This window comes from Barbus barbus (genome assembly GCF_936440315.1).
Source record: "Barbus barbus genome assembly, chromosome: 16".
In the NCBI taxonomy this organism is placed as follows: Eukaryota; Metazoa; Chordata; class Actinopteri; order Cypriniformes; family Cyprinidae; genus Barbus; species Barbus barbus.
Genome location: NC_136744.1, coordinates 31,306,742 through 31,317,805, shown reverse-complemented (window position 1 = coordinate 31,317,805; position 11,064 = coordinate 31,306,742). Strand labels below are relative to the sequence as shown.

The following is an 11,064-nucleotide window of genomic DNA, read 5'->3' as shown; positions in this document are numbered from 1 at the left end:
AGGAGATTTTCTCAATATTTAGATTTTTTTGCTCCCTCAGATTCCAGATTTTCAAATAGTTGTATCTCAGACAAATATTGTCCTATCATAACAAACCATACATCAATGGAGAGATGATTTATTCAGCTTCAGATGCTGAATAAATCTCTTCGTAAATTTACCCTTATGACTGGTTTTGTGGTTACATGTAAACATACAAACGCAATTAAGTCGATTATCAGGTTGGACTCGAGATGAAGATCTCCTCCATCGTCTGGTGTGTTTCATGGGGTGTCGTCATACTCAAGCAAACAGTCTTACATTGTAGAATTGCCTCTAAAATCTCTATTTTACATCATGCTGAAGAGTTACGTTGCATAGAAGTTCAGATTACTCTAGGAGCGATGGAGACGAAAGAAGCCAGGGCTGGGATCTCGAGGGCTGTTAAAGGCTAGGTGAGCAGCTCAGAGACAGCAGGAGGCGCTAGCAGCTTCCTGGAGACGAGCAGACCGAGCCGCACATGCTCAGTTTGGAGGCCTCGGGTTCAGCCTCGGTCTCGTCTCCGTCTGGATCGGCGTCTCCGTCTGCGGCCATACAGCCCTCCTCCTCCTGCGGGCGCTTCAACCTGATCCACAGAATGAGAGGAAGAGCTTCAGGAACACACTCATAGAAAACACACACACAAATCACATCAACGCTCTCACACAGGTGCAAAAACACACTGGACAAATCGACTGACATTGTGACCCTGGAGCACAAAACCAGTCTTAAGTATCACGGGTATATTTGTATTGTATGGGTCAAAATTATAAGTTTTTCTTTTGTGCAAAAAATCATTAGGATATTAAGTAAAGATCATGTTCCATGAAGATATTTTGTACATTTCCTACCGTAAATATATCAAAACTTCATTTTTGATTAGTAATATGCATTGCTAAGAACTTCATTTGAACAACTTTAAAGGAGATTTTCTCAATATTTAGAAGTATCTCCAAATATTGTTCTATCATAACAAACCATACATCAATGGAAAGATCAATAAATAAATAAATCCCTATAAATCCCAGTTTCAAAAAATGGACCCTTATGACTGGTTTAGTGCTCCTGGGTCACATTTGCCCTTTTCCTGAAGAAAATGCGTTTGTGATGATGCAAAACAGATGTTTAAATGCATTCTTATGGAAGTTGAGCTTGGATTGAGGGATTGATGGTCAGAGAAATTATGCATTCAAGTCATGTCAGGAAGATTGTGTTTATGAGTTGAGCACACATAAAAAATGTCAGATGCAAAGTCTGTGTCAATGGTAAATTTGTTAAAATTAATCTTTTTTTGGTTTGTTTTTTTACATTTACACTAAAACTAAGTTGCATGCACAAAATACACAGTACTGCACAATAAAACAATGCAAAAACATACCCAGTGCACAGTCTTTCTAAATCCTTAATTATTATTAGTTAAATTATTATTTAAATTATTATTTTTGGGGTATTTTCTCATCTTGCTCCAAAAAAGTGATTTGAACACACATGACAGTACAGTACGCCTTCCCAACTCATAAATATGAACTTCGCAGGAAGACTTGCATGCACTTAAACCAATGTGAGCATCCAAAAAATGCTTGACTTTATGCAAATGTCAATGAGTGCTTAAAAATATGCCGATTGTGAGTTTACATCTTGGAGTTCTGATTTAAAAAAAAAAAAAAAAAAAAAAATTATATATATATATATATATATATATATATATTATATATTCCATACGTTTGCATATGACTACAATTAACTTTTTGGACAGTTTCATTATGACTAAACTGGCTGGATTAAGGACAGTATATTAAAATGACATTAATTCAGAAACAAAGCTTGCATTTTTCTTTCAACTGTAATCACGTATATATGATAAATATACTGAGTGTGCATTGAAATAAACATATTTTGTACACATGGCGAGTTCAAATGACTTTGGTCAGAACAAGATGGTGCTGCACCTTTTCTGCATACAATTTTTAAAAAAATGTTTAATCTTCAAATTGATAAATAAAGACTGTGCACTGGGAGTGTTTTTCTTTTTTGTTTTTATTTAATTTAAGAAGGTGCTGTCAATTGAATCATTATGTATTCTATCATATACAATACTGTCGTATTTTGTATTTGCAATTTTTTGTACTGTAAAAAAAAAAGCAAATTAACACAGACTTTGCATTTGGCATGTTTTCTCATTAATGCCCCCAACTCGGAAACTCTCATTAATGAGTCTCCCACTCATAATTAGGACTTTGTAGAGACATTCATGTGCATTTAACTCATAAATGCAATATATCTGACATGGCTTCATCGCACCAGCATTAATGAAAGACACATGCCCCAAAGCAGAGGTGTTAGTGTTGTTGTCAGCAGAGTGTAAGACTGATCACTAGTACTAGTGATACATGCCCTGCAGATCATAAGGCAGATTCATGAATAACGAGGCAGTTATAAAAATAGCAACAGAAACGTAAATTACAGCAGACAGAGAGAGACAGAGGCTCGTGCAGTAATGCAGACACTGGTCAATAATACATGAGGTGATCATCTGGAGCAGAGAACAGAACTGTCTCACACACCGTCTCTATCAGACACGTGAACAGAGACAACTAACCAGCTGCTAAAACATGCGCTGAACACTTATAACACACGTTTACTTAGATATCTAATGGAGACATTACATAGACTCAGGGTTTCTGCAGGGTTTATGATGGTTAATTTAAGACTTTTTAAAGACCTTTTTAAGAGCAAGTCCAAAAAGAAAAAAAAGGAAGGAACAAAATTAAAGGAAATATAGTTAGTGTTACGTGTCTGTTTCTGTTTAGTTCCCTTTTGCCCTTATTTGGTTCTTCCTGTTCTTGTTTCCTGTTATTAGTTAATCATCGTTTAATCTTTTCACCTGTGTTCCAATTAATTATCTCGTTTACTCGTTTGTTCCGGTTCCTTTTAAAGTCCTCAGTTTCCCTCTAGTCTTTGTCCTGTCATGAAGTGTAACCTTTGTTTTGCGATTGTGTTTCTTATTAAAAGAACCTTTTGTTTTTTCCTGGCTTCCTTTAAAGGATGGAAACGTTACAGATGACAGGAACCAACACAGAGCGCCTCCGAGAATCCGCGCTTCCCGAGCGCCTCCGAGAATCCGCGCTTCCCGAGCGCCCCTGAGAATCTGCGCTGGTTTCGCTGTTTCAAAAATTGGGGCTTATGGATGAGGCTCTGCCCCCGGAGTTCTCGGCTCCTGTACTCTCCCCAGAGCCCGCTCCTCGCAAGTACCCTCCAGTGCCTGCTCCTCGCAAGTGCCCTCCAGTGTCTGTTACTCGCAGGTGTTCTCCTGAGTCTCCGCTGGTTCTGTCCAGCCCTTCCGAGTCTCCGCTGGTCCCGTCCAGCCCTTCCGAGTCCTCGCTGGTTCCGTCCTGCTCTGTCCTGTCTGAGCGCCCAGAATCCGCGCTTCCTGAGCGCCCCCGAGAATCCACGCTGTCCGAGCGCTCCTTCGAATTCGCGCTGCCAGAGTGCCCCAGAGAATCCGGGCTTCCAGAGAGCCCCCGAGAATCCGCGCTGACAGAGCGCCCCCGAGAATCCGCGCTTCCCGAGCACCCCCGAGAATCCGCGCTGTCAGAGCGCCCCCGAGAATCCGCGCAACCAGAGCGCCCCCGAGAATCCGTGCTACCCGAGCGCCTTCTAGTGCCCGCTCCTCCAGAGCGCCCCAGAGAATCCACGCTGTCAGAGCGCCCCCGAGAATCAGCGCTGTCAGAGCACCCCCGAGAATCCGCACTGTCAGAGCGCCCCCGAGAATCCGCGCTGTCAGAGCACCCCCGAGAATCCGCGCTGTCAGAGCGCCCCCGAGAATCCGTGCTGTCAGAGCGCCCCCGAGTATCCGCGCTGTCAGAGCGCCCCCGAGAATCCGCGCTACCAGAGCGCCCTCGAGAATCCGTGCTACCCGAGTGCCCTCTAGTGCCCGCTCCTCCAGAGCGCCCTCAAGTGTCCGCGCCGCCAGAGCGCCCCAGAGAATCCACGCTTGAGCGCCCCCCAAGAGTCTGCGCTGTCCGAGCGCCCCCAAGAGTCCGCGCTGTCCGAGCGCCCCCAAGAGTCCGCGCTGTCCGAGCGCCCCCAAGAGTTTGCGCTGTCCGAGCGCCCCCCAGAGTCCGCTCCTTCAGAGAACACCCAAGTGCCCGCTCCTCCAGAGCGCCCTCAAGTGCCCGCTCCTCCAGAGCGCCCCACAGAGCACGCTCCTCCTCAATGGCTCCCAGAGGGGAACTTCCCCAAGAACATTTTTTGGGGCGGGGCTATAGGGTCACGGCCTGTGTGGCCGAGCCAAGGGCCAAGGCCACAGAACCCCTCTACCCGTATTGGCGGCCCTAAAAAATAAGGCCGTGGCCTTCCGAGTCTCCAGTCCCGCCATGGCTCCCTGAGTCTCCTGATCCGCCATGGCTCCTTGAGTCTCCTGATCTGCCATGGTTCCCCGAGCATCCAGACCCGCCGTGGCTCCCTGAGTCACCTGATCCACCATGGCCATCCAAGTCTCCAGTCCCGCCATGGCGATCCGTGCCACCTGCCCCGCCATGGCGCTCCAAGTCACCTGACCCGCCCTGGAGGCTTCCCGTGTCTCCTCCGTGTCCTGGCTCAGCCCCCCCTCCCGCGATGTTGCTGTTATGGCGCGGGACGCGCCTTCTGGGAGGGGGAGATAACTGTTACGTGTCTGTTTCCGTTTAGTTCCCTTTTGCCCTTATTTGGTTCTTCCTGTTCTTGTTTCCTGTTATTAGTTAATCATCGTTTAGTCTTTTCACCTGTGTTCCAATTAATTATCTCGTTTACTCGTTTGTTCCGGTTCCTTTTAAAGTCCTCAGTTTCCCTCTAGTCATTGTCCTGTCATGAAGTGTAACCTTTGTTTTGAGATCGTGTTTCTTATTAAAATAACTTTGTTTATCCCTGGCTTCCTGGATTCCTTTACAGGATGGAAACGTTACACTTAGTGCTGTCAAACCAGTAATCACTATTAATTGCACTTGCACTTGCATATTGCTCTTATGTTGATTTTGATGGCCTCTGTTGTGCTCATTTGTGAGTCGCTTTGGATAAAAGCGTCTGCTAAATGACTAAATGTAAATATTACTGTAGTTGTTATGTTACCACAGCATCTAGCAATATTCACAACAAATTAATTACTTTAATATAGTCTGGTTTAAAAAACACTATAGTAGTTACTATAAATTACTATAGTATTTTTTCATGTGGGAGGGGTTTGGCTGACAAAAAAATAAAGCGCTCACTGAGCTGTAGAACAAAAATAGTGTTTATAGTCTCACTTTTCACGGTTGAAAATCATGAACTCTTGCTGGACGACTTCAAGGCACTCCTGAAGATACTCATTCTCCTGAGAGAAAAACAAAAAAACAACACGTTAATCAGCTCTAACTAGCCGTCAGACGGCAGTAACCTCCTAAAGCTGGTTGTGTCGAGCTCCAAATGGCAGATTCCTGCTGGAACACACCAAAAATAGCATGCCGTACTTCAGGAGAAGCTCCAACACTGAAAGCTTCATAATTTAATCATCCAGGTAATAATGCCTCCGCTTGCTGCATCTACAGACCACAGGCCTCTCGTGCTCCAGAGCTGATTCATCCTGATCTGATTAGAGACATGCTTTGTAATCGTGCAAACACACAGAAAATATCTGGAGAACGGCGTGTGTGTGAAGAGGCGTCGCTCACGGATGGAGACGTCAGTCAGACTCAATATAATAAAGCCTGAGGGATAAACACAATCAGTGCACCGGCCTTTAGTCCAACACGCTCTTATCTTAGGGATTACGCTCAAATGTCACACAACTATAAGAGTGAGATGCAATTTCTGAGACGTGTGTGAGTGTGCGTGTGTGTCTGTGTGTGCGTGCGTGCGTGTATGTGTGTGTGTGTGTGTCTGTCTGTCTCTGTTTGTGCATGCGTGTTTGTGTGTGTGTGTGTGTGTGTGTGCGTTTCACTCACAGACTGAGAATCTTTGCTGTTGTCTCTCGATCTGTTTTTTGCCAGTCGCTTCTTCTTCTTATGAAGAGGACGAGACTCCAGAATCATCTCCTCCAGTTCAAAGGTGGGATCGCAATGCAGACGACCCTTCTGTTTGAGAAACAGAGTAAGTGTTATAGAGAAAGCAAATATTCAACAAAAGCACGATCTGACCGTTTCTTCTGTAAGTTCATCATGTGTGTCTAAATGTGTGAACAGGGTTCAAAACAAACTTAAATATAGAACATTTACTGACCATACATATTGTTTTACTGGCTTTTAATTCCCTTTGGAATTATTTATTAACAGATTTGTATAAATGTGTCTCTGCATCAGTGTCTCAGCAATGGATGCTCTGCAGTGAATGGGTGCCGTCAGAATGAGAGTCCAAACAGCTGATAAAAACATCACAATAATCCACACCACTCCAGTCCATCAGTTAACATCTGGAGAAGACAAAATATGAAACAAATCCAGCATTAAGATGTTTTTAACTAAAATACATTGAGTCCATAATCCATAATAACTCTTCCTCCAGTGAAAAAGTTTGTTGTCTCTCACATCAAAATCCAGCCACATATTTGTTTAGAGCTGTTTTGTCTTGTAAACGCTGCTTGATCTGTGCAGATTTCTCTCCTGATTCAGACCAGAACACTTTTTCACTGGAGGAAGAGTTTTAAGGAAGAGGAATTACAGACTCGTATTTTAGTTAAAAACATCTTAATGTTGGATTAGTTTGAGCTTTTGTCTTCTCCAGATGTTAACTGATGGACTGGAGTGGTGTGGATTATTGTGATGTTTTTATCAGCTGTTTGGACTCTCATTCTGACGGCACCCATTTCTTCAATTCTGTTCAGATGAAGAAACAAACTACTGAAATAATTGAAATAAGTTTTCTATGATTTTGCATTTGCTTACAAAACTTTTGCAATTCACTTTGCATGTACCTAGTAAGAGTGCAAAGGTTTCCCAAACCAAGACAGATGCATTGAAATACAATATTTCTTCCCTTATAATTTTATATATATATATGTGTGTGTGTGTGTGTGTGTGTGTGTGTGAGCTGTCACCAGTTGAACTCAATCTCACATTGGGAACAAAGCCGGGCTCCATCTTCTTCTCAAAAATGTCGTCCCAGTTGACATCGGAGAGGTAGGGTGCCGTCTGCATTTGAGCTAGACTACAGAAGCGATGCTCTGGGTTTACAGTCAATAACTACAGAAACACAGAACACAAGCAGATACAGGAATCAGGACAGTCCAACCACACTTCTCATCAATGCATATTCATAGAATCTGGCCTTTAATAATATTCTCAAAACATTAATCATGGAACGTTGGATGTTTATATAACATTTTTAAATGTTACAAGTTTCAGAAAGTTTAGAGAACATTCAAAAATAACGTTCCCATAATGTTTGCAAAATTATAAAATGAAATGTACAAAAATTGGTGTTTTGAATGTTCAGAGAAATAATGTTTTAATGGGAATGTTAGAAAAACATTCAACATATTTTTGTTAGGTGAGGCACTTCCTCTCTCAGCTCAGGAGATCTCAGGTTTCATTTAAGTATCTGTTTGATTTTTAGGAGCCATACAGACACTAATGAGGGAACAGGTTTATCTCTTTTAATTGCAGACTTTGTATATCAGCCAATTTGAGCACAGTTTGAAACTTCTAAAACTCTCACATCCGAGAAAACGTGGGTCTTTTTCTCAGGAGAGATGTCTGAAAAGCAAGAAAACTTCACATTTGCATTTATGCATTTAACAGATCTACTTATCTACAGCAACCTAGGGGAGCATAAGCAATTCCTCACAAGCACATTGCATTTAATATTAATATAGAAAGTTGAAATGTTGATAGATGTGCCAGGAACAGATTCTTTATCTTTACATGCATAGTTGAATCTAACAGTCATAATTGATGAATTTAGCAACATCAGCACTGTTACTGAACTGACTGGAGCTGAAGAATTCGGCTCACTGTTGAAGTCTCTATCACTGATTCTGTTCCTTTTCTGTTTAATACCATGAAGCTGCTGTGTATTTGTATTGTATAAAGCTCTATAAAGTTAAGGTGACATGTCATCTGCTCGTGTAAACAGCAGTTTTATTTGCTGATAAACTCAAGAGTGTGGACTGCTGTGAACGGCCCTGGGAGCTGTTACAAATGTTATTCCCTAATCAAGTGAAGGATGATTTTATAAAGCGGTTATAACGGAAACCGTATCTGCTGATGGTTCCTGTGCAGGCGTCTGCATCTCTCCTCAAGGAGCCGAGACACGAGTAATCGATCCCTGAGACGCGCCTGAAGACTGAGAACCGATCAGTTTACTGTGTCACGAGGGTCGTCTATATCAGTGTTTTATAGAAATTAATAAACTTATTACATTATGTTTGAATTAAAATGTAAAAATATAAACAATACATTAAAAAAGTTACAAAACCCAATGTTAATTTTACTTATATATAAGTTACTTATTTTACTTATAATGTTAATTTATTACTTATGTTTCCAAATGAGGTCTCATGAAAATCCCAATAGTTTCTCCTAATTTTTTATTTTTGTATCTTGTTTTCATTTAAATTTTAATTAAACTTTCTGTTTTTTTAAGTAAATTTGTCCTTGTTTTTTGTCATTTTTATTACTTTTTTTAATGTCTATATACTTTTTATTAATTTTTCTTTCAGTATCAGTTTGAACTATTTTAGTACATCAAGTTAAGCTAAACAAAAATGAGAAATGATGCCTTGGTAACCTTGGTAAACAAAAGTAAAAATAAATAAATAAAAAATAAAAAATACAAACGTAAAAAATAAATAATTTTTAAAAATATTTAATTTTATTTCAGTCTCACATGTGAGTGTTTTAGAAGAGATTTGAACAATGTCTCAAAGTGTGCTTAAATTGGCCGATATACCAAAATCTGCACACAAAGGTAAGCGATCTTAAAATTAAATCAGATCATTGACTCATTTGTGTTTGTATGTCTATTAGGAAACACCTGCATCAAACTGATACTTCAATTAAATATAATAGAGAACTACTGAGCTGAAAGAGGAAGTTCTCAACAACACACTTCCTGTGGGTCCATCCTACCCACAATGCTCTTCTCCAGTGATTCATGCACGCAGTATAATCTCCTCATATCTCTCAGCTCTAATAAATGTCTGTAATGTCTCTCTGTTCTTCACCAATATCTATTCTCCTCTCATAATATTTCTTCTCTCTCTCTCTAGCGCTCCAGCAGAGTGACACTCGTTTCCTTCATACATCTTATTTATTATCTCTCCAGCTCATTATCATCTCCTCCTTTTTCTCTCAATCTTTCCCTTTATTCTCTCCTGCATCATTAGAGTGTTTTATCCTCTCTTCACTCATTCTGACTACATCTGCGTTCTGTCTGTTTTCATTTCTCTCTCTCCATCTTCTGTCCATTTCATCCTTATTAATGCAGTTTGTCGAGGTAAAGGCTTTTCCGACTCGGGCCAGAAAGAACTCCCTTAACAATGACGCATGACACCATAGCAACCACACCTAGCAACTACCCAAAACACCCTAGCAACCACCTAGAACACCCTCACGACTACTCAAAACACCCTAGCAACCACATAGAACACACTCACAACTACCCAAGACACCCTAGCAACCACATAGAACACAATAGCAACCACTCAAAACAACCTAACAACCACTTAGAACACTACAGTATACACCTAGAACACCCTAGCAACCACCTTGAACACCCTAACAACCACCGCTAGCAACCACCTAGAATATCCTAACAACCACCTTGAACACCCTAACAACCACCTTGAAAACCCTAACAACCACTCAAAACACCCTAGTAGCCACCTTGAACATCCTAGCAACCACCTTGAACACCCTCACAACTACCTAAAACACCCTAGCAACCACCTAGAACACAATAGCAAGCCCTCAAAACAACCTAGCAACCACTTAGAACACAATAGTATTCACCTAGAACACTCTAGCAACCACCATAAACACCCTAACAACCACCTTGAACATCCTATTAACATCTACAACAATATTCTAAAAACAAACAGAACATGTTAACAACCACATAGAGATGTTCAGGCAACCACCCAAAACACCCTAATAATCAACCCAAACACCTGAGCAAGCACCTAGAACACATTAGCAACTGCAAAGCAATATGCTAGAAACAAGCAGAACACATTATCAACCTCAATGTCCTGTCAAAACTCCATAGCAACCAACCCAAACACCCCAGAAAAGATCAAAGAACTCCTTAGCAACCCCCTGGCAACCATCCAGAATATCTTGACAACATCCAACTAGATTTACACTGTCATAAGTATATGTGAGTGGGGTTTGCCTGTGTAAGTCTACGACACCATGCTGGGGTGCTATGGGTGGTTGTAGTGTTGGGGGTAATGCATTACAAGTAACGAGTTACATCATCAGATTACCTTTTTTAAAGTAACTAGTAAAGTAACGCATTACTTTTTAATTTAGAGGGAAATATCTGAGTTATTTTTCAAATGCATAACTCCAGTTCCTGTGTTTGTGATGTATTGAGTGACAGCTCTGGTGTTGAGAGAAATCAGGAGTAAGTGCAGAGTGTTGTGTGTGAACATGATCTTACTGTAGTTCTAGACTAAATATCAACATGATCTTACTGTAGTTCTAGACTAAATATCAACATGATCTTACTGTAGTTCTAGACTAAATATCAACATGATCTTACTGTAGATCTAGACTAAATATCTACATGATCTTACTGTAGTTCTAGACTAAATATCTACATGATCTTACTGTAGTTCTAGACTAAATATCAACATGATCTTACTGTAGTTCTAGACTAAATATCAACATGATCTTACTGTAGATCTAGACTAAATATCAACATGATCTTACTGTAGTTCTAGACTAAATATCAACATGATCTTACTGTAGTTCTAGACTAAATATCTACATGATCTTACTGTAGTTCTAGACTAAATATCTACATGATCTTACTGTAGTTCTAGACTAAATATCAACATGATCTTACTGTAGTTCTAGACTAAATATCAAC

The 11,064-nt window shown here is 40.9% G+C and overlaps 1 protein-coding gene across 1 annotated transcript in view; it reads right to left on the bottom strand.

Moving 5' to 3' along the window:
- Window positions 1–462: 462 nt before the first annotated feature.
- LOC306882011 (serine/threonine-protein kinase 32C-like) overlaps window positions 463–11,064 on the bottom strand; it is a gene marked incomplete at both ends in the record, with an annotated part of 128,988 nt that continues 118,386 nt past the window's right edge. Inside the window, 4 exons of the mRNA XM_079436434.1 lie at window positions 463–604; window positions 5,301–5,368; window positions 5,979–6,107; window positions 7,086–7,211. Of these exons, the coding sequence (XP_079292560.1) occupies window positions 463–604; window positions 5,301–5,368; window positions 5,979–6,107; window positions 7,086–7,211 (465 nt within the window). The remainder of the gene's footprint in view (window positions 605–5,300; window positions 5,369–5,978; window positions 6,108–7,085; window positions 7,212–11,064) is intronic.